Source organism: Balaenoptera physalus, assembly GCF_965194825.1.
Source record: "Balaenoptera physalus genome assembly, chromosome: 14".
NCBI lineage: Eukaryota > Metazoa > Chordata > Mammalia > Artiodactyla > Balaenopteridae > Balaenoptera > Balaenoptera physalus.
The window spans coordinates 51,029,787-51,054,185 of NC_138893.1; the positions used below are offsets into that span (position 1 = coordinate 51,029,787).

Below are 24,399 nucleotides of genomic sequence, written 5' to 3' on the forward strand. Positions count from 1 at the left end.
GAGAGTGCATCAGTGTGGCTGGAGCAGAGAGTTTGAAGAACAAAGTAGTAAAAGATGACAAGGCTGGCCATTTAAGCAGGGGCGGGTCATGAAGGGTCTTATAAGGTACGATAAGGAATTGGGATGCTATCCTGAGGACCCTGTGGGGAGCCATTGAAGAGTTATAAGCACAAACTGCCAGCCCCCTCAAGAACATTCTTATGAAAGAAAATTTGGAGGCCTTCACATTCTGATGGTTCCTACAACACATAATAAAATACTACTAAAACTAGTTTCCTAGGCCCCATGCTCTCCCAGCCCCTTCCTTCCTTCAGGCTAATCTTCAGGCAACATTGAGCCTTGGACATGGTCTCAGGAGGGCTTCTTTGGTGCTCTCCAGGGTCCTGACCTCACCTGTCTGGCATCTCAGCTTCCTTAGCCTCCCTGAGCTCTGGCCACCTGCAACTAGACTATATATTCTCAGTGGGGATGATATAGCCCCCAAAGGGGTGGAAGTAGTTTCCTTCAGGGCAAAAAAAAATCCCACTTAGATATTTCTATAGCTTTTTGGCTCTCCAAAGGGCTATAGTACATAAGCAAATGTAGAGAATATATGTGGTATTAACATACTTTTGCCTAGTTGTATCATATTGTACACTTCCACTTACAATTATATCATAGTTCCTCATGTTTGTAAGTTGTTTTTATATTTTCATTTTAATGACTACAGTCACACCACAATTAACTAAAGCATTTCTCTTGTTATTTCAATATTTGCCTAGAGTAGGTAAATATATCTATGCTTGCTGCTTTTTTTCACCACTTTTGTTGAATTATCTCCTTGGAATTTCCAGGGAGAGAAAATTACTACAAAGACAGGAATGTATTCTTGGTACTTGCTATGTGTTGTCATTTTGCCTCTGTAAGCAATCATATAAATTTATTATGTTGCTAGCACTGTAAGATCATACCAATTTTTGTCACAACTTCACTAACATTGGATATTCTTATTTATATTTTTTATTACTGAATAGGCATAACATAGTACAATTTACCTTAATTTATTGGTCTTTGGTTACTAGTGAGGATGGACAATTTTCTCATGTTTTAATATACTGTGTGTATTTACTTTTGTGTAAATTGCATAAGAAGTATATTTGAAGACAGGCAAAGAAGAAGATTGGGGGTGAAGTTTGGCACATTAGACCTTAGGTGAGGGACCAACCATCAAAGGGCTTATTTCCAGGATGTGGGTTCCTGGGGCTGGAAAGAACAGTCAACTAAGACAGGCATCACCTGCACAGCAGTTTGGCCTGGGATGGGCCCTAGTAAACTATAGTGGTCAGCCATACTGACCACATTTCTTCTCCCTTATGCTTTACTCTAGGAACTGGGTGGGTCTAGACACCAGGGCTATTTGGAGTCTCATCTGGCTAAAATAGATCTATCTTTTTAATGCAGGCATTGTGGGTGAACCATCGATCTTTTCATAATAACCATATCAGTCGTGCAGCCCTTTAAACCTTACAAAGAGCTTCCATACCTATTATCTCATTTGATCCTGACAGCGATCCTGTAAGGGATAGATATTATTATTTCCATTCGACAGATTAGGAAGCTGTTATTATTGTCATTATGAATAGTCCAGGAGTGATCAGTAATTCAGAACGGTCCCTGATGGGTGGAGTCAGTCCTATTACTGGGCAGAGAAAGTGCTCTGGAGAATGATCTTCCTGCCTCCACCCCTTCCCTCCCACTGTCATGCTGTTTCTTTAAGGGCTTCCAGCCTTTTGTCTTCTTGGCTTGATGGCTGTAGCCTTTTGTTGATGGAGGAAACATTGAAGGTCTTTGTGTGGAAACAATGGCTGTTTGTTTTAGGAGACAGTATTGTTATCTCAAAGGTGCACCTGGGACTGCCCCCACTCCCCACCACAGGAGCGGCTCTGAGCCAAGACAAGGCTGGGTCTGGTCACCATGGAGCTGGGGAGGAGGGCAGAGACCCTTGGCCTTTGGTGACTTGTATCTACACACCAACTAACGTCAGTTGGATGTTCTTTATCCGCTACTGGTTGTAAGGAAATGCCTGCCTCTGTTCACTCTGCTTTCTTGTAGAGAATTTTAAGGTTCTGTCCATAGATTGGTGGAATCTTGCATTAACAGGAGGGGCTGAAGTAAGCTTGGAGATCAGGAAGAATATGTCTTTTTTTAAATTGAGGTACAATTGACATGTAACATTGTATTAGTTTTAGGTGTACAACATGATGATCTGATAGATTTACATATTGTGAAAGGATTACCACAATAAGTTTAGTTAACAATCATCACCACACATAGTTACAGTTTTTTTTCTTGTAATGAGAACTTTTAAGATCTACTCTCTTAGCAACTTTTCAAATATAGAATACAGTATTACAGTAACTGTATATTACAGTATACAGTATACAGTATACAGTAACTATAGTCACCAGTCCTGTACCCCAGGATTTATTGATCTTATAACTGGAAATTTTTATGTTTTGACCACCTTCACCCATTTTGCCCATCTCCTGCATCTGGTAACCACCAATCTGTTCTCTGTATCTATCAGTTCAGGGGGGTTTTTTGTTCTTGTTTTGTTTTTGTTTTTTGTTTTTTGGTGTTTGTTTGGTTTTCTTTGTTTTTTAAGATTCCACAGATAAGTGAGATCATACAATATCTCTCTCTCTTTCTCCACACACACACACACACACACACACACACACATATACACACATCACCTTCTCCTTATCCCCTCATCCATCAGTGGACACTCAGGTGGTTTCCATGTCTTGGCTATTGTAAATAATACTGCAATAAACTTAGGGGTGCAGATATCTTTTTTTGTGTGTGTGATAACAGATCAATTTTAATTCTAGCACCTGAAGCTATTCAAGGGTATGCTTTAAAAACTTCATGGAACTGTTGTACACATTCAATAAAGTGACAACTGTGCAATACCACTTAGTATCTCAAAATCAGGAACATACTTTTGAATTGTTTAAACACAATCCACAGAATTAAAAACAAAATCAGACGTTATCCACAGTTATACTAATTGTCAATTAAAAGTTTTACCACTTACTACTTTATATAACAGTCAATATCTAGTAGGGGATATAGGAAGTGATTTCAGACTCTCATCCCATTGTACTCTATTGGGAAGGTTTCTTGAGTAGCTATGTGACTGGCCAAAGGTGGGTACAACCAGGACCAGAACAGCATGTAAGGCTCTACCACAGTTTCTGTAGTTTTGACTTTTTTTCCTTTGTCAGCTAAAAGTGCACAGTGAGAATTAAATACTTATCTTTACACATACACAAGGTATGCTGTGAAAGCATATTTGCTTACAAACATATAAAAATACTTGTTAACTGGTTTGATAAGAAAATAATGTATAAAAGTATATAGCAAATTAAATAAATAAAAATTAAAAGTATATAGCAAAACATTAATCATCTCTGACCCTGGAAAGATCAATTCCATATTTTATATTACAAACAAAAACAGTTTTAGTTTTTTTGAAACCCATATCCAGAAATACTTGAAAAGGAAGACAGACAGGAATTATTTATTTTTACTCTCAACATGGCTGTGAAAAGGGTTAAATTAAAAAACCAAGAACACTAAAATGACTAAGTCCAGAATGAGTCCAAATATTTGCCACATAGAATATTATCTTTAGGAATAATATTAAAGGCTTTACACGCAGTTTTTTTTTTTTTTTTTTTTTTTTTTTTTAATTATTTATTTATTTATTTATTTATTTATTTATGGCTGTGTTGGGTCTTCGTTTCTGTGCGAGGGCTTTCTTCAGTTGCGGCAAGTGGGGGCCACTCTTCATCACGGTGCGCGGGCCTCTCATTATCGCGGCCTCTCTCGTTGCGGAGCACGGGCTCCAGACGCGCAGGCTCAGTAGTTGTGGCTCACGGGCCTAGCTGCTCCGCGGCATGTGGGATCCTCCCAGACCAGGGCTCGAACCCGTGTCCCCTGCATTAGCAGGCAGATTCTCAACCACTGCGCCACCAGGGAAGCCCAACACGCAGTTTTTAACCTATAAATACAATAGGCATTTTGGTATTTTGGCCACTGGAAAACAAAGGCTAAAGCATCAGTAAAGGTCGGAGATGTCTCACTTTTGTGGATTCAATTCAGTGTATTTAAGGTTAACTAAAGTTGACATCAAAATTTTTAGAGATAGGCAAAAATTCACATTTAAAAAAAACTCCCTATGTTTCTATTTAGAGTAACAGTAGGCAATATGATTCCAGAAGTTAAAAGTTATTTCACAATCTGACTTCAGCTTGGCAAACAGCTTAGGTTCCAAAACTGGTTCATCCCTATTAAAAGTAAGTCCTTAAAAAAAGAATGTGTCTGTGTATATAGATATCCATTTTAAAGGAATCAGATAATCCTTGAAGCAGCCTTAGTGTTTCCTTTAAATCTGTCTTGAATGACCATTGGATTAGCTTCATGGAAAGGATTAGCCAGCTTCTTGGTCTAAGGTTACCACGGTGATCATTTATCTAAGGCTAGAAAGGTACCAACGTGATGTAAACTGTAAGGAGAGAGGGAGAAGATGAGGGCTTTTCCTGGAAATTGGTAGCTAAAATTCAAGGGATTCTTAGAAAATGACACAGTGGCAGCCTTTCTTATCTTTTTCTTTCGTTGGTTCTGGTGAAGGAGGACATTCCTGCTCTTGAAATTTCCTTATAACCTGGACAAGTTCATGGAAAGTTTTATCTATATTCATCCTAATCTTTGCTGACGCCTCCATGTATGTTACCTTAAGCTACGGTGCTAACTGCTGTCCTTCTTCCTGCATTACCTGTCCCTGATGATCCAGATCTGCTTTATTATCAGCTAAAATCATTGGAAACTCATCACGATCCTTTACTCTGAGAATCTGTCTTTGAAACTTATAGAGTTCTTCAAAACTGCCTCTATCTGTGACTGAAAAGACCAACAGGAAACCCTCGCCAGTTCTCACATACTGTTCTTTCATAGCTCCAAACTCCTCTTGTCCCGCTTTATCCAGAATATCTAGCCGGGCTGCCCGGTCACCCATCACACACTGCTTTGGGTAGGAATCCTCGACGGTTGGATCATAATCCGTTACAAAATAAGACTGGATGAACTGGTTGGTGAGCGCCGACTTGCCCACGCCGCCCCCGCCGCCCCCGCCGACCACCACGAGCCGGTACTTCTTTTGGCCGGAGCCGTCCCGCCACCCGGCGGAGGCCATGGGGATGCCGCCCGCCCTCGGCCCGGCTCCGGGGACCTGTGCGGCCGGCGTGCTGCGGGCGAGCGGCCGGGCGGGGCTCCCGGGGGCCGGGAGCTGCTGGAGGGCCGGTCCGGGCGGCAGCGCGGCGCCCGGGCTGACCGGGTCCCGACCGAGACGCGGAGAAGCGAGGTGACCGCAGCGGCGAGGGGCTGCAGCGGTCGGGGGCCTCACTCCTGCGCACGTCTTCGCAGTGCCTGCCGAACGCAGCCTCCAGCGCCCGCTGCAAATGGCCCTCTCAGCAGATATCTTTTTGAAATAGTGATTTCATTTCCTTTGAATAAATACCTAGGAGTAGAATTACTGGATCATATGGTAGTCCTATTTTTAATTTTTTGAGAAACCATCATAGAATATGTCTTTCTTGACTGAGCATACCTAGAATTAACAAAGAAAGGAACAGAAAGATGTTGGATGTTCAGGAAATGTCTGTGGGTGAGCCCCTAACCCCCATGTGGCTGTAATGATGGCAGAAGATAATTGGTCACATAATATCATAACATTAGTGAAGGCACAGTGGTGACGGAGAGAGCATGGGACCTGGAATAAGGTGACTTGCTTCAAATGATGGTACAACCAGTTACTAGACACGTGCCTTTGACAAGATGTAGGTCAAGATACTTAAATCTCTGGAGGCCTTGATTTCCTTGTATTTCTTTTCTTTTCTTTGTTTTTTGCACGGCTTGTGGGATCTTAGTTCCCTGACCAGGGATCGAACCCGTGACCCCTGCAGTGGAAGCATGGAGTCTTAACCACTGGGCCGCCAGGGAAGTCCCCCTTTTTAAAAAAAATTTTATTGGGGTATAGTTAATTTGCAATGTTGTGTTATCCTTGTATTTCAAATGAGGATAATGTCTGCCTTTGTGAGACTGATGGAAAACAAATAAGGTACTTATTATTACAGTGCCTGGCATATAGTGGGCTTTCAATAAATATCAGTTGTCATTCCACATCATTTCCATAAATTTGGAAAATATTGAAATGTAAAGTTTAACCCACCGGAAGCCCAAGGTCTGTTTGAAAACACCAGGATAATGCTTCAGAAAGATTAGCCCTCTAGAAGGGGTTGCCAAGGATTAAGAATGGCCATGGGATGATGATTTCATGCCTCAGCACACTCAGTTACCCTTGGCCTATCCAGACCCAGAGAATTACGAAGTCCTTCTAGTACTAGGGTGAGGTGATCTGAGTCAGTTCAACTTAAACGATAGGGATTTAGGCCCTACCAGCAGGCTTTGACCTATATTTGCTATAGCAGAATTCCCTGGTGTCCCAGAATTTCCAGGGCATGGATCACTATTACAAGACCGGTGGGCCTGGACATATCCTGTTGTCCAATGCTGAGTGACAACTTGTCATTTAGTTTCCCCCATGTGGGACTGTCATTGGTCACTAGAAGTACAGTAGTACATTTAAGTGCTAGATCTTAGGATCAGGGAAAGGGTTTTTAAGAAGAACCCTCAAGAAGCAAAACAAAAACCATAAAGGAACAAAAGTAGCAATAGCATGAATAGAGGAAGTCAGACATCACTAAACTCAGATTTTTAAAATTCAAATTTATTTATTTATTCCATTTTTACAACTCTCTTCCTTTGCCACTAACCCTCTGGGTTCTTTCGCACCATGCTTCAGTCAAGCACAGAAGTGCAGGCAGCACTAGCTGATGAAATCTGGGCCACCACCAGTGTAAGTGGCCAGAGAAAGGACACGTAGCACATACTCATAAGGCACGAGTCTGAGTGCTGACTCTGCCTCTCGCCAGCTGAATGATCCTGAGCTAATCATATAAACTCTGAACTTCATGATTCATAGGAAACCGCTCATGGGTAAGGTGGAACAATCAGGCCATGGCTGACCGGCTATAGCAAGATATTGCATGGAAAAGCTCTTTGAAAACTATGCAATGTGGTACACAGGTAAGGGATTATAATAATATTGATAATGATCTCTTTACACTATGGAGTGGTGGCAGCAGGAAGTCTAGGGTTTTAAGTTCAGGCAGATTCTCAGGTCTGGGTGGAGGTGCTAGTCACAGAAATGAGGCATAGGGCAGTGGTTCTCAAAGGTGAGCAGATTATTTCACAGCATGAAGGAAAAGGACAGGTGAGAAAATGAGAGCTTGGGTATTCATACATTCATACGTTCAAACATTTATGAAGTCCTACTATGTGTCAGGCCCTAGGCCAACTGTTAAAGGGTTTGAAATAGAGAGACTCATCCTCTGCCTTCAAGGAGCAAAGGAGGTGGACATGTAAACCAACAGTGACATGTGGTGTGATGAATGTAATGGTGAAGGAGTGCTCTGGACCATGGCAAGATGTGAGGGGCAAAATGGTCAGAGAGACCTGGGAACTGTTGCAGGTCCCAGAGGCAGGCAACCATTCACATCCGAGGAGGCCCAGAGTCAATGCCAGGGAAGCCTAAAGTCATTGCCGTTTGCTTGCTTGTTTGTTTTAACAACTCTGGCTTTCAGCCTGGAGGAGGCAGGAGTCAAAGGAGGCAGCAAGAGCCAGCTAAGACCTCAGACTATGGAAATGCAAGAGCTTTGCTGAGTCTGGAAGGGCAAGTATGAGAGGAAAATGTAATTTTAACTAATGCATAGTCCTTGTTTTAAAAAGTCCAATAGGGCCACTGTTATTAACCACTATTAATAGCTTGATGTATATCATTTCAGCCATTTTCTAGGCACATGTAAATATACATAAATTTTAGATAAGAGGCTTTGGTTGGTTTACACTAGAAGGCGGTCTGTGTAAACAGAGATGAAATGTCCACCGAAGGTGGGAAGTGTAGGAGGCTTTCCCAAGGTGTTGATGGCTGATGGCAATAATCTCAGTGTAGGAGGATCTCTTGATGTACTTCGTAGAAACTAACACACTTCAAAATATCTTCCAGGAACTGCCAGCTTGCAGTGAAGGCAGGAATCAGGGGCAGTGCTTCTTGCTGGGTACTTCTGTATCCTGGCCTGACTCTCCCAGCATCTCTTTTTTTCTCTCTCATCTCTTTCCCCAGCTCTGGTCCACTTTGCTTTCTTCTCACCTACCTCTGCCCACAGTATTTGACTCTTCTTTCCTTTTGACTTTTTTCTCTGGTCCACTGTCCGTAGCCTTTTCCCTGTCCTCCTGTCCCTGACACAGCTTCTTGAGATTTCTTTGAAAGGCTCTCTCTGATGGGAACTCCAGGGAAACATTGTTCACTTTTGGTTCTTGAGCCCCAGGGAAGGTGTGTTTTGTTTTGTTTTTTAACTGAAGTTGATTTACAATGTTGTGTTAATTTCTGCTATACAGCAAAGTATTTCAGTTATGCATATATATATATATATATATATATATATATATATATATATACATTCTTTTTTAAAATTCTTTTTCATTATGGTTTATCATAGGATACTGAATATAGTTGTCTGTGCTATACAGTAGGACCTTGTTGTTTATCCATTCCATATATAATAGCTTACATCTGCTAACCCCAATCTCCCACTCCATCCTTCCCAAACCTTCTCCCCCTTGGCAACCACCAGTCTGTTCTCTATGTCTGTGAGTCTGTTTCTGTTTCCTAGATAGGTTCATTTGTGTCATATTTTAGATTCCACATATAAGTGATATCATATGGTATTTGTCTTTCTCTTTCTGACTTACTTCACTTAGCAATAATCTCTAGGTCCATCCATATTGCTGCAAATGGCATTATTTCATTCTTTTTTATAGCTGAGTAATATTCTATTGTATATATATACCACATCTTTATCCATTCATCTGTTGGTGAATGTTGAGGTTGCTTCCATGTCTTGGCTATTGTGAATAATGCTGCTATGAACATAGGGGTGCGTGTATCTTTTTGGATTAGAGTTTTGTCTGGATATATGCCCAGGAGTGGGACTGCTGTATCATATGACAATTCTATTTTTAGTTTTCTGAGGAACCTCCATACTGTTTTCCATAGTGGTTGTGATCTTGGCGAGGCAGCAATGAGTGGTGGTGTGAAGCGAGATTTTAATTCCCTGCCCAGGAATTGAACCTGGGTAGCCTGGATGAAAACTAGGAAACCTAGCCACCACACCCCCTGGCTCTTGCCCCCAGTGAAAAATGCATTTCTCACAGAGGCAAAACTGTAAAAACAGGTACAAAGTTTATTATTAGAGACATAGCACAACAACAAGTGGGAGAGCACACAGAGAAACAGTTTGTTTAGTTAAGATAGAAGCAAGGCAGAGATGCACACCTGGAGAGAAAGGGGGGGACATCCTCCCTAATGAGGAGGAGTGCAGTAAAGAGGCGGTTAAGTCATTTATATAGGTCAGTTCTTCTGGGTCTTTGTTTACCTTTGGCCAATTATCTGGTTGCTTTTTCCACACCTGACCTGCCTTAGGAGCCTCCCCAGCATGCGTGCACAACTTTCTTCCAAGATGGATTACAGCCAGAGGCCTATGGGATGGCCTTAGCATCACGTATTACGGGGTGGTGCCCCCTCCTTTTTGACCCCCAAGGAGCCTTTCTGCACATGTGCAATGTTTCCCTTGCCCCAAGGATGGGAAATATATGACCTATTGATCTTTTAACAGGGTGTAGTTCCACTCTGTCCCTGCCATAAAAATGTCCAATGTCCGGTTATTTACCCTATTTCTGTTGCTGGTTTTTATGAGGTGCAGATCTCGAAATATAGACAGGAGTCCAGTCATAAGTATGTAGTCCTGGAGCCCATTTGTCTCTTGCTTCAGGAAATGTAAACAGGGAGCTAGTGATGAATGTCTGGCCTGGAGCCCATCTTCTTCTTACCCCAGGAAGTGTGAACAGGAGGCCAGTTGTAAATGTCTAGCCTGGAGCCCATCTATCTCCTGCCTCAGTTGTACCAACTTACATAGGAAAAGTTTGATAATGTGTTTCAAGGAGTTCACACCTTTCAAAGTGATAATGACATGGTCTCTATTTAAATGATTTAAAAATCAATCCATATGTTAATTACTTAAATATGTCTTCCCTTTCTATAGAGCAATTTGAGAGCCTCCTTTTGTGTACTGAGTGCGCATGCCCTGTAGTAAAGGAGGTGATGCATTTATGTGCGTGTCTGAAGCTGTCTTCATACATTTTTCCTGGACTGCTTTTATTTTGCAATATCACATGAGCCAATCAATGATGGGCTACCCTTAACAGACCCTGTAACTCCAGAGAGAATCAATTCTTGGCATTGGATGAACATATGGTTTGGTCATGGTATTGATTATCCTACAATCTTCACGGAATCATTGATGCATGCAGCTTGGATTGCAAAATTACAGGTGAAATCCATGGCTTCTCTGCAGTGAAATCACTCATTACCAATTCTACTACCTTAGTCACCTTTCTGTAATCTTTTATAAGGACAGTGTGTGAAATGGTGGCATCATAATTGGGGTAACCCCTATATATGTGGTTTAGGTATGTCTTGCCTGGTTTCCCAAGTTTCCTGGGTCCACATTTTCAAGGACTCTAGCCATGGCACCCTTTAACATCAAGGGTTCTTCTCTTAATGCTTCCTCAGTTTTAGTATTAAGTATCTCTTTGGTGTAGTTAGATATAGGCAGCAAAGTCTTTATTTTTTTTTTAATTTATTTAATTTATTTATTTTTGGCTGGGTGGGGTCTTCGTTGCTGCACGTGGGCTTTCTCTAGTTGTGGTGAGTGGGGGCTACTCTTTGTTGCAGTGCACGTGCTCCTCATTGCAGTGGCTTCTCTTGTTGCAGAGCATGGGCTCTAGGCTCGTGGGCTTCAGTGGTTGTGGCACATGGGGTCAGTAGTTGTGGCTCACGGGCTCTAGAGCGTAGGCTCAGTAGTTGTGGCGCACGGGCTTAGTTGCTCTGAGGCATGTGGGATCTTCCTGGACCAGGGATGGAAGCTGTGTCCCCTGCATTGGCAGGCGGATTCTTAACCACTGCGCCACCAGGGAAGTCCTAGGCAGCAAAGTCTTTAAACCTCAGGTCTATAGTACTCTCCATGGACTTGGCGTTTTTCAAGATGATCAGTCTCTGGGAGAACTCAGGCAAAATCTTTCAAGGAAACACAGATAAGAGCAAGCACAGTCTTCCTCTGTAACCTTCTAGGAGAATATGTGTAGGACCACTTCTGACTCATCAGCCAGTAAAAAAAACCCATACTAAGGCAGGTCTCTTATGTTATACCCCAGTTGGCATGTTCTCTTGAAACAGTGTGCCCTTCTTCTTAGAGACCAAAGCTATATATGTCTTATATGTCTCTCCTGATATTGCTGAAGTTCATTCTATGTCTTGAGGTTTTTGGACAAGAACTATGCTATTTGGGGGGCAGTATTTTTCTTTCCAGGATGGCCCTGAAGAAGACCATCCATCTTCCTCCGGGCCTTTGACCTCCTGGTTTAACTGCTGTCTTAATAAACGTTTCAAGTGGTTCTGAAACCATGTAACAGTTTACAATCCATCAGCTAAGGTTATATTAAATCTATAAGAATCAATTGCTTTTGCTCGCTCTTGCATCTGCACTAAGAAATTGAAAAGAACAGAGAAATTCCAGCAGCTAATCACAAGTGTATTCTTGTGGCCTGTTCCCTAGTCCCATCTCCAGTCATGTAGTATCTTATTTCAGTATTTCATCCCCTGAGATGATCTGTTACAAAATTGATTCAGCATGGACACATTTTTATAGGTCTTTCTTACCCCTGTCATAAGATCTCAGAGCTGTCAGAAATTTTAGGGGGATCACTAGTCAGTTCTTGGATTCGTTTTCCACTTCTCAGAATGATCACCTTCAGCCTGATTGAATTCCTTCAAAAGCAACTCATAACCCTGTGGCTGGGAATCTGATATCCTACGAAAAAATGGGCCATGTGTAGTCATAGGTTCTCTAGAACTTTAATCCTCTCAACGTTAAGTCCTAAAAGGCTTGATAATGCTTAGTTACCAAGGCAGCTGTGAGTGATATAGTTCTCTCAGCTATATTCTCTTAGATACACTGATGTGAAATCCTTCAGTGAACACTCTGAGGACTTAACCCTTCCCTCATTTCCAGGTCCCAACTTTCTTCTGCCTACTCTCCATCTTAAGAACCATAAGGTATTTGGAATCCAACTTTGGATGATCCAATAGCATTAATCAGAATGTGTGGGTGGAATGGCAAGCAAAGAAGAGCGTGAAGGGAGGAATTGCCCAAGAAGAAGAACAACAAAAGAATTTCTTTTTTTAAAAAACTTTTTCATTTTGTATTTATTTGTTTATTTATTTACTTATTTATTATTTATTTATTTATTTATTTATTTATTTATTTATTTATTTTGGCTGCACTGGGTCTTAGTTGCGGGATCTTCACTGTGGCATGCAGGATCTTAGTTGCGGCATGCATGCGGGATCTAATTCTCTGATCAGGGATCAAACCCGGCCCCCCTGCATCGGGAGTGCGGAGTCTTACCCACTGGACCACCAGGGAAGTCCTGACAACAAAAGAATTTCTTAATAGGCGACATCGTACCAAGAAAAGGAAAAATGTTCTGTGTATCCAGTAAATGGTTTTAACCAAGAGGCCTGAGATTAGACTTGGCTTTTCTTAGGATAGGAATTTTGCGCTAACAGCTTGTTGACTTCAACTCTTCTTCCCTCTATGCTTATCCTAATTTTCTTAGAAAAGTTCCTTTTGCAAAGTACCCTTCTGATATGGATGTATTCATATGAATTACTTCAGTTGGGATGTTGGTTTAGCTGCAATAACAGTGGCTTAACTAAGATAGAAGCTTGTTTCTCTGCCATGTAACAATCTGAGGTATAAGGAGCCCTGGACTAATGTGGGGCTCCACAGTCATGTGGGGCCCAGGCTCATTCTACCTTATTGCTTTGCCATCCTCAACATATGGCATCTGTCTCATGTTCCAGCTCCTGTTCTTACGTCCATGCTCTAGCCAACAGGAAGCAGGAAAATAGAAAGGGAAAGCATTTTCCTTCCTTTTAAGGACATAAGTCAGAGATGTACATGGGAACATATCACTCCACTTGTATTCCATTGTCCAAAATTTATTCAGATGGTCACTATACCTAGCTGCAAGGGAAGCTAGATAATGTGGTGTTCAGTTGGGCAGCCATGTGCCCCTAGATAAAATTATATTATTATGCAAGAAGGAGAGGAAAGCTACTGGGGAATAACTAGCTGTCTGTGCCAGGTAGGGGGAGAATAAATCGTGTCCATAGTTTGGCATGGGAGCAGCAACAGCTAATGGAACCTGGAGAAATCAAGGAACTCATAACCTCCCTGACGTAAATCATAATGGAAGCTGATGAGATCTGGTTCTTTTCCATCAGGAGTGAGTATTAAAGTGTTTAGCTAAGCTATTGTGAAACTATCATCAGAAGCTGTTGGGGAGGCATTAAGAAGGGTGAGTTTCAGGGCATTGTATTTTATTTCACAAGATAGTAGACTCACCCTGTAGGGATAATCATACACCTTATTTCCCTCCAAATTATTTACATGACCAAAGCCAAATGGGATCCAGTGTCCTAATAAATAGGTAAAGATATTTCAGAGAGCTTCTCAGCAAGCCAGGTGATAAGAGAGGCTCAGGAAAAGGCCATTAGAGGACCTGTTGGTTAAATATATAGAATTGGTAAAGCCCAAGGTACTTCCAACTCTTCAACAGTTGGAGGACTGATATCACAGTGGAAGTTCTATCCACATAATGACTGCCAGGGCTGGGATTGGGGTGAAAGAGACCTCCGTTTTTCTAGAGAAGCATCCTCAATGCTTTTCCTCAGAGCTAGCCAGCTTAGGAAAGAGCAGTTGGCTTTTGCGTGTCAAACACTTGAAGGCACAGAGTTTCCAACAGAGGAGTAGTGTAGACACACAAAGGAATTATACACTTGCTGGCAGAAGCACCCCAGCTCTTCAAGGTTCTTTGTCAATTAGTTGAGAGAAGGCATCTCGTTCCTGCTCAGAAAGAGTGCTGTTAGAAAAGGATGGCTATGTTCCCTTAAATAGTAATTAGGGACAGGGAAGGAGCTCAGTAACTTGATGATAACCTGTATGGCAATCACCTGGGAAAGGAGAGGCACAAAGCAACTGCTGACTTCTTATTGCTCTGAGCTGGGAAGGTCTTCCAGCAATTCAAAAAAGAGGACAAGAATATTTGGTCTCTACTATAAACATTGGAATGGATAAAATCAAGTTATTATTCAAGCTCACGATGATGATGATTAATAATAATTATTACACTCACACTTATTTAATTACAATATACTTATGCCCCACCTATGTCCAAAAGGAATCTGAGCCACTTACATTAAAAAGCACAGATACAGGGACCCAGTGGTTAAGACTCTGCGCTCCCAATTCAGGGCCTGGTCAGGGAACTAGATCCCGCATGCCATGACTGAAAAGAAAAAAAGATCCCGCATGCCGCAGCTAAGACCCGGCGCAGCCAAATAAATATATATATATATATATGTTTTTAAAACACAGATACAATAAAATATAACCCTTTAGAATTGTAATAAAAAGACTTAACAAAAGACGTGGGAAGAGATAGGGGAGGAAGATAACTTAAGATAAACAAATGCACTGCAAGTGAGAACAAAGCCTGAGGTTCCTGGAAACCAAAGCAAAGAAGAAAACGCAAATAGATTGAATAGTTCTCATTGTGAGTAAGAAAGAGCACACCAGTTAATAAGAAGATGCTAACTCTGGGAAGAATTGGCTTTGTTGGGTTTTATGTAAGAAACAGGGAATATCATAATGGATAAAAGCAATGTTAAAGATTGGAGCTACTTTTCTTTTGACTGTTTTTTATATCTGCCTCCCTTAAAATCTGTATAATATCCTTACTCTATAAAGGCAATTTTTAGGAGTAGGGATATATATTTACATACATATATATATTTATGTATCTCTATACATACATATATGTGTGCATATATGTACATTATAGATATTTATAAACACACATATGAATGTTTGTGTGTATAAATTTCATGATATTCTAGAAACGTGACTTTACCCAAAAATATAGTTCAGAAAGCTTTGAGAAATAAATGGTAGGCATGTTCCTAGAATATCATCATCAGTTGACCTAGTCAGCAAGCCCTCTTCTATATAGGGTAATAATGTATTTTAATTAATGTAGACTTTGTCACAGATGTGCTAAAGTCATCCACAGCCCTCTAGAGACGTTCAGACAGTAGCAGAAGCTTTTCTAGCTCCATTTTCCTCAGAAATAATGCAATCTTTTTGAAAATGTCATGGTTTTCCTATAAGTAAGGAATATGTCACAATAAAATAAAATCCAGTGAAAACAGGCTTAAACCTGAATGGAATTTTTTGTCTAGGTAATGAAAGTCCAAAGGAGGGCAGGGTTCAGGGCTGATCAATCCAGTGGCTTAAGGACATCATCAAAGACACCTATTTCTGTTATTCAGTTCTGTCAGCTGCACAATCAGTTTCATGCTAAGTCTGGATCATCTGGGGCTTTCTTATTCGTATCTAGTAAGAGACAGTAGGTCCCAAAATGTTCCAGAAATCTCTCTTCATGAGTCCTTGATCTCAAATGGATTACATGCCCATCGCTGAACTGATAATGGTACCAAGGGAAGGGTATTTGTGGATTAGCTTAGCCCTGAGCTCCCTGTCCAAGTCCTAGAGCCAGCTGTGGATTCAGCACCCGGCAACATATGTGAGATGATTAGTAGAGGTGTGATACCTCAAATAAAATCATGGTATGAACCAAGAGAGGGTCTTAGGAAGTAGTCACAAAGCCCAGTATAGCATCCAGCACCTGGAAATTTCATCCTGTGACTTGAAAACAAATAGGTGGAAAGATTTTTAAAATGATTTTATTATTTTTATGTTCTATTATTATAGCATTAATTGAACTCCATGGGAATGAAGAGAAATAAAATCTGCCTATTATACTGTTCATTAAAAAGTCCAATTTTCCTTTAAGGTTTTATATATTTAATATTTTAAAAATATTTAAATGTAATGATAGCAGTGAAACAATTTTGCATTCTGCTTTTATTACCATTTCAATGGCTGTATCATACTCCATTAAGTGGCTCAGTGATATAATTTATTTATAATTATTTATAATTTATTGCCTCTCTGTAGGCCATTTAGGTTGCTTGTAGTTTTTTGATATTGTAAATAACCCAGGTAACATTTTTACGCCTGTGATTTTTTTCCTTCTTTGAGACTCATCTGTCAGAGTATGATTCTTCATACAGATTTATATACATTTATTCATTTATACCAGAATGAAGAAATTTGAAGCTTCTTTTTGTTTTTTAATTAATTTATTATTATATTTTTGGCTGCGTTGGGTCTTTGCTGTGCGCGGGCTTTCTCTAGTTGCGGTGAGCGGTGTGCGGACTTCTCATTGCAGTGGCTTCTCTTGTTGCGGAGCACGGGCTCTAGCTGCACAGGCTTCAGTAGTTGTGGCATGCGGGCTCAGTAGTTGTGGCACACGGGCTTAGTTGCTCCGTGGCATGTGGGATCTTTGCTCTGCGTCATGTGGGATCTTCCTGGACCAGTGATCGAACCTGTGTCCCCTGCATTGGCAGACGGATTCCTAACCACAGCGCCACCAGGGAAGTCCCTGAAGCTTCTTTTAAGATGCTGATCTTTTGAGTTTACCAACTGCTTTCATAATTTGCCTCCTGACTCAGATATTGAACTCTTCAAATAGTTTTCTTATAAGGACACCTTATAAACGTGCACAATCCTAACCATTTGGATTGACCTTTGGAAGGAGAGTCAGGTCCCTAACCAGAAGGATTTTGAGTAGTAGAGTGATATGTTAGTATAATGTAGAGCAGTGGCTAAATTCAGGCTCTTTGGAGAGAATCAGACCTGAGTTTGAATTCAAGCCTACCTGCTTGCTATCTGATCTTTGGACAAGTTATTTAATAACATTTCGGATTTCAGTTATCTGCATAAAATACAGATAGTTCCTACTTTATGAGGGTTTTTTCCAGGATTATCGGAGTCAATGTATTCAAAGCCTGGTGAATAATAAGTGTCAGTAGTGGTGATTATCGTTATTATTCAGCAACTGTGAATTTGATCTGAAGCCAAGGTTAAAAGGCATGATATAGTGTATAGGAGAATTTAGTTTCTGTCTAAGAGAAAAAAAATCAGATTCTCTGTAGTGGATGGCCACCTGGTCTCTGAATCCCTTTCATAGCATTCTCATGCAGTCATTGTGCAGTGTCTGAAAATTTCCTGGAATGAGGCCCTCACTACACCTAAAAGGTGTTAAAGTACTGACATACTGACATTTGATATACTGACACAAATTCTGATTCCTCCCTGTTCCTTCCCTTTCTCTGGCCTCGTGTTACCTTTTGAAACACACAGAGCAATTCCACTCCTTCACTGGATCTTAAAGGAAGGATCCAGGAAGGCCAGCCACTGCCCATTGCAGGAACCCCTTCCACGTGATCCTCAGCAGATGGTCCTTTGCTGACACTCTCAGGGGCAAAATGATGTTCGTGAAGTGTGGTCCTTTTCTTAATAGGAAGCACTAATGGTTAGGAATCTCTGCCTTTTATGAAACTTAAGTTTTCCCTCCTGTAACTTCTACCTTTTGGATATAGTGCTGTCCTTAAAACAGAACAGAATTAGTTTACTATGGAGGCAAACAGATTTGCATTTGAATCCTGGCTCCCTTAGTTGTTTACCTTGAGAAAGTGACTTCAGCCCTCTGAGACTGGGAAATAATAGCACCTAATACATAGGGTTGTTGTAGGATTAAATGAAATAAGCATGTCAAGCACTTAACATAGGGCATATATTAGGTGTTCTGAGTATCAGTGGGCATTTGACTAGGTGAAACCATTTTTCTCAGAATACATAGTCTTTACTGTCTTGGATAATAATCAGTGATTTTATGCCTCCGTAAAGGGTTGACAATCTTTTCAGAGCAATACTGATTTTGAGTGGTAACTTATAATTGGAGAATTGGAGAGGAGAAAAAGATATAGCCGTGACTACCACCTAGTGGCCATCTAGAGGTATAACAATTTAATCAGCAATGTCTTTAGGAAAAGTTCAGCTCACTGACCATCAGTTCTAACTGCTGCGGACCCTCAGCAGACAGAAGTTTGATTTCCAACCCATTTTCCAGATCCAGAAGAGTTGAGTCTGAGTCCTACAGATACTAAGGATGGGAATCACAGATTTGATTTAGAGAGAAGTCAAGTCATTTCTTGGAATTAATAGAGTGGAATGCGGAAATATGAAATAATAATGCTTTCTTTTTGCTGATTTCCTCCTGGAAACGTATGATGTTGCTTGTGCCTAATCTGGGACCACTCACCGGCCTCTCTTTCCCCCAAGACTGTGGATGAAATTCAGTCCACACCAAAGCATTCCCTTTCCAGAAAGGGAATAAAATATGTTCCAAGATTTGAAAATAAAATTCTTAAAGGGAATTGCTCACAAGAAGCTGACAAATCCCACTTTAAATTTTTTGATTTAAAGTTTAATTAGTGAACTGAAAAGTTACAAGAGTAATACAAAGAGCTCTTACATATATTTCACCTAGATTTCCCAAATACGAATATTTTACCATGCTTGCTTTTCCTTTATCATTCTCTCTCTCTGCCCGCCTCTTTCTCTGCACACATACACACACACAACTGTTTGAGGGTAAACTGCAGACATAATGTCCTGTTATTCCTAAATACTTTAATGTGTATTTTGTAAAAACAAGGAAATGATCAAAGTCAGGAAATTATCGATGATCCAGTACTATCATCTAATGAACAGACCTTATTACAGTTTCACCAATTATTCCACTAATAGCCTTTACAGCAAAAGAAAAAAATTATGGTCCAGGATATAATCCAAACTAGATGCACATATTGCATTTAGTTTTCATGGTTCTTTAGTATTTTAGGACAATTTCTTTGTTTTTCATGACCTGGCTAAAAAAACTGAGTAACAATTCAAAATATTAACAAATTATAAAAATTTTTATAGAATTATAGAAATTTTAAAGAAAAGACAAGAATCCATGAGTTCATACTGATATACATACATGAATAAATTAATGAGGAAGAAGGAAAAGCTCTTCCTGAAGAGAATGCCAACTAATAAATGCAGAAGGAATGATGGAATGAGAAAATCACAGCTTGACAACCTTAATAGTAATAATTAGGCAAAAGTCGTCAAAGGATGCTAAAACTAGTAAGTGAAAGACTGATGAATAACAGGATATTTGCATAGTTTCCAAGTATTTCCCCACAAAATATGTATTCATTACAAAGAGAAAAATAATAATTGTATATTGAAGAAAGCTGGATGATACCGCCTTAACAAGGGATCAAAGTTAATATCACCAGTAATAATACAGTTAGACAATTCGTGCCTCCTGATATCATGCACTGAAAAGGACACAGTCTACTTCTTTGATATTCCTTGCCAAAAATGTATAATGTGAATTTAAACACAAGGAAATATCAAACAAATCTAAATTGAGGGGCAATCTATGAAGTAAATGGCTTATACTCTTCAAATTGTGCCTTTTAACCAGAAAACTTATAGCATCCCTTGACAGCCCTACTTCAGACTGGATGTGTATATTAGGGTGGTCAAGGGAGATCTAGTTCTTCAGGGCAAAGGCCAGGTTTTATTTTGATCTGGGGATGCTCTGAGTCCCTCTCTCAGGAGACAACTGTGCCCATCAGGATGCACCAGGGCCAGAGGTGCCATGCCTACCTCCTACTCCCGTGACTGCAGAGTTGCTGACTCCAAGGTCCAGGATCCCACATCTCCATTGTACGATATTTGACCAGGGCCTTGGCATACTCTAGAATTTGGAGGCATTTTCCCAAGGGCATTAATAGAGGACAAATAAAAGGAAGCACTACCTGATGCAGAAGGTAGAAATTTCTTGGCTCTGGGGAGTAAGAACTAGGAAGTTAAGCTGGTTCAGGAAGAGAAAAGTGAATATTCAGAATGACAATGTCAAGAGATAATTACTGAGTGGAGTTCAGTCTTTCTGAGGTGAGTTGGGAGGAGAGATAGAGAGCTTATAACCACAACTCTTCCCTATTGTATTCCCTGGTTTCCCCAGTGCAACCGTCAGCCTCCTTAGCCAACTCTAGGGGATAGGTCCCATCCGGGTAGCATCTTTGGCCTCAGGGCAGAGGCTTTCCTGTCCCCTCTGGATAATAGAGAAGGGAACAGTGTTCAAGACACAGCCTCTTGGGTTGGTTTATAGTGACCTATGGAATGACAAACTCCAGCGCCTATTACTACACCAAAGTGATGTCTGAGCTCTTCTTACATACCCCATCAGACACTGGAGTCTCCTTGCAGGCCATCAGCAGCATGGCGGACTTCTGGGATGTGAGTATGAGATCTCTTCTATCCCTCCCCTCTTCTTCTCAATGGCCTAAAGCCTGAGGCCACAGGCCAGGGTTCAGGGATGTCAGACAGTGGATAAGGCCATATCTAGAGACCAGGTCATTCCAGAATCAGGCTGGGTCAAAGGATGAATTAAAGGCATGAATTAAAGCATCAGACTAGACAGAGTTCAGGTAGTGATAGGTTGGAAATCAGGATGATAATCAGAGATTTAAGTCAGTACTTAAACTAGTATTGAGAATCAGAGGTAAGGCAGAACTTCAAAATGTATTTTAAATAAAGAATAAGGCCATATCAGGCTAAGATCTGGCCAAGGTTCATGGGTCAGATCTGGCCAAGGTTCAAGGTTCATGGCCAAGGTTCATGGGTCAAGGTTCATGGGTCAAGAGTCCAACAGAAGCATACTGGAGACAAGCTGGAGGGGTCAGGGAATGTGGGAAAAGGTCATTCTAAGGGTAAGGGTCAGGATGAGGCTGGGTCAGGTTCAACCCAGTTTGTGGTCTAGTTTGCCCAGGGCCCACTACTGGACAGTTTGTATTGGACCAAATGGTACAACAACCAGAGCCTGGGCCACGGCTCCCACTCCTTCATCTACTATGAGAACCTGCTGCTGGGGGCTCCAAGGCTGCAGCAGCTGAGGGTCCACAATGACTTCTGAGTGGTGCACGAGGACTTCCGCGAGGACATTCTGAGCTGCTACGACGTCTACTCCCCAGACAAGGAAGAGCAACTCCCCTTTGGGCTCCTCAATGGCACAGCGTGAGTGAGTGCCCCCAACAGTGTCGCAGGGCTTGCCCCTCTGAGCCCGACACCACCCCAGGTTTGGGAACCACTTCCATTGAGTCTTAAGGAGCCTTGGGGGTACTTGGGGGAGCTGGGGGGCATCTCTCTGAGACCCATCTGTGACTGTTTGGAGACCTTGGTCTGGGGTCACTGAGGAACAGAGAGGGTATGTTAGCAGACAGAGCCATAGCCTCTGGACTTGTTTCCACACACAGGTCACAGTCACAGTTGCCCTACTCTGGAGGCAGTCCTGCCAGAGAAAGCATCCTTTCTTGCCCAGAATTCCCTCAGGGGTACGGAGAATGGATGAAATATTGATGCTGCCACACGAGTCATGTTTGGAAGAGTTTGACCCTTGGAACTAATAGGGGAAGGCAGCAAGGGGCCAAGGATGGATGAGGAATTAGGGAAGAAAGGGGAGATGTGTGGATAGGACAGGAAAGAGGGGGAAGGAAATAAGGGTCTAGGGAGGAAAGTTTGTGGACAGAGCAGAAAATCATAGGGTTAAGTAGACAGGTGCAAAACTACAAGAGCAGAAGGGGTCTTTTCTGGCTTGTGTGGGCCGGGTGCTTGCCTTATGGGGACAACTCAGGCTGGAGTCAAAAGTGGGCTTGGGTTTGTCATCCGTAGGCTTGGAGACAACGTGAAAATCAGGAGATTTACATTTGAGTTTCAGTTCTGCCACTAACTAGCTGGATTATCTCAGATATCTGAGTCTTAGTTTTCTCATTTGTAAAATGTAGATAATATTTACCCTCCCCTCCTCAAATAGTTATATTAAACAAGGTAATATATGTGAAATATATATTATATGTGTGATATATATATATATATATATATGAAATTGTAAAGCCCAGACAATTATAAAGTATTGCCATTGCCTTGGGAGACCAGCTTCTGGGGCTGGTTCAGACCTCTCTGTTCAGATGGCTTCTTCTGTGACAGATGGACCTACCACTCGCAGGATGAGCTGGGGGGCTCCTCTCACAAGCTACAGCAGAGGTGGCTACTACCTGGACCTTCCAGGATCTCGACAGGCCAGTGCAGAGGCACTCAGGGACCTTCAGGAGGGCCTGTGGCTGGACAGGGGCAGTTGGGTGGTCTTCATTGACTTCTCAGTCTACAATGCCAACATTAATCTTTTCTGTGTTCTGAGGTGGGTCCCCTTTCCCTGCCTTCCCTCCATCCATGGCTCCTGATTCCCTTCTCCTCTGCTGGAGACCCTTCCCTAAACTTGTACCCTATGGTGGGGGTGGAGAGGGGAGGGGATGGGTAGAACTGTCCCAGCCCAGGCCCCACCAGACATCTCCCCCTCCTCCCACAGACTGGTGGTGGAGTTTCCAGCTACAGGAGGTGCCATCCCATCCTGGCAAATCCGCACAGTTAAGCTGATCCGCTATGTCAGCAACTGGGATTCTTTATCATTGGCTGTGAGATCATCTTCTGCATCTTCATCTTCTACTACGTAGTGGAGAAGATCCTGGAGCTCCACATCCACCAGCTTCGTTACCTCAGCAGCATCTGGAACATTCTGGACCTGGTGGTCATCTTGGTGAGGGACAGATATCTTAGACTTGGGACATATGGGGTGGTGGAAGGGATCTACCCTGATAGGGGCTCCAAGTTCTTCTTTTTGGAGTCCCAAGTCCTCCTTGTGACTTCTGGTCAAATCACTGAGTAACAGCTCCCTAAACCAAAGGCTGATGTTCCCCTAGCTCAGCCCTGGAAAAATCCTGTCTCCATATCCCCTCTCCCTCTGGCTTATGATCCAGGCCCTGCTCTTTTATTTTTGTACTTGATATTAAGTTCCTCTTCTGTCTCTTGCCTTCATGACCTGTCCCCTTGACAACCCCCCCCCCACCTTTTCTCTTCTCTTCTATTAAAATTTTCTGCCTCTTCATCTTCATCTCCTTCCTATTAACAGGACACATTAATTTCTGACCAAGGCTGGGAAGTGGTGGGGGAAATAAAATTGCTTGGCTCCATTTCTCCATGGTCCTTTACAACCTACATATTTACCACTGGCCCTAAAGCCTTCTCTTGGGCTTTAAGACGTTCCCCAATCATCCTATCCAGTTCCATTTGAACCTGAGATAGTCAACAACTCAGCAGGGAAGGATGTGGTTTTTTCCCCCACCTGTCTTACCCACCGCAGCTCTCCCCTGGGACCTCACTGTTGAACTTCCCTTGAGATCCTCTTGACTCTCTGACACCCCCCGGGCCCTGTTGTAACAGCTCTCCATTGTGGATGTAGGCTTCCACATATTCCGAACCCTCGAGGTGAATCGGCTGATGGGGAAGCTTCTGCAGCAGCCAAACATGTATGCTGACTTTGAGTTCCTCACCTTCTGGCAGACACAGTACAACAACATGAACGCCGTCAACCTCTTCTTTGCCTGGATCAAGGTACCCTGGGATTCCTCACCCCCGGCAACACCTCAGGGCATGCATTCTCCCTTCCTCAGGACTTGTCTCATTTTCCTTGTCTGGTGTGGCAACTCCTGTGGCCCCCTTAGGCCCCTGGGATGGACCGTTCCAAGCTTTTCTGTTTTCTTCCCTAATCACTTGGTTCAACATGGCCCTTCCAGATATTCAAGTACATCAGCTTCAATAAGACCATGACCCAGCTCTCCTCCAGGCTGGCCCGCTGTGCCAAGGACATCCTGAGCTTCGCCGTCATGTTCTTCATTGAGTTTTTCGCCTACGCTCAGCTGGGCTACCTGCTTTTTGGGACCCAAGTGGAAAGCTTCAACACTTTCATCAAGTCCATGTGTGTGTTCTGCCCCTTCACCCTCCAGCTCTGTGGATGTGTGTATCCTTGGGGCAGCTGAGTATGTGGATGTGGGCCTGTCTGTGCTTAAGCATCTGTGTGAGTTCCTGGAAGCCCTGGTGTGTGTGCTCAGTGTCTCTGCACCCTGTTCTGTCTCCATCAGATTGGGTGGAGGTGCAGGGAGGGGTCTGAGTTCACTGAAGAGCAGTAGGGAGGAAA

General features: G+C 42.2%; 1 protein-coding gene and 1 pseudogene across 2 annotated transcripts in view; one reads left to right on the top strand and one right to left on the bottom strand.

The window, feature by feature from the left end:
* PKD2L1 (polycystin 2 like 1, transient receptor potential cation channel) overlaps nucleotides 1-24,399 on the top strand; it is a 55,771-nt gene that overhangs the window by 26,206 nt on the left and 5,166 nt on the right. Inside the window, 9 exon segments of the mRNA XM_082425422.1 lie at nucleotides 20,482-20,609; nucleotides 21,133-21,282; nucleotides 21,286-21,386; nucleotides 22,356-22,397; nucleotides 22,399-22,566; nucleotides 22,735-22,819; nucleotides 22,825-22,962; nucleotides 23,646-23,816; nucleotides 23,999-24,180. Of these exon segments, the coding sequence (XP_082281548.1) occupies nucleotides 20,482-20,609; nucleotides 21,133-21,282; nucleotides 21,286-21,386; nucleotides 22,356-22,397; nucleotides 22,399-22,566; nucleotides 22,735-22,819; nucleotides 22,825-22,962; nucleotides 23,646-23,816; nucleotides 23,999-24,180 (1,165 nt within the window).
* LOC309643026 (ras-related protein R-Ras2 pseudogene) lies at nucleotides 4,039-18,337 on the bottom strand (annotated as a pseudogene). The gene is made up of 2 exons (XR_014268603.1): nucleotides 18,319-18,337; nucleotides 4,039-16,804 (listed from the first exon to the last, which is right to left on the bottom strand). The product of XR_014268603.1 is annotated as a ras-related protein R-Ras2 pseudogene (transcript).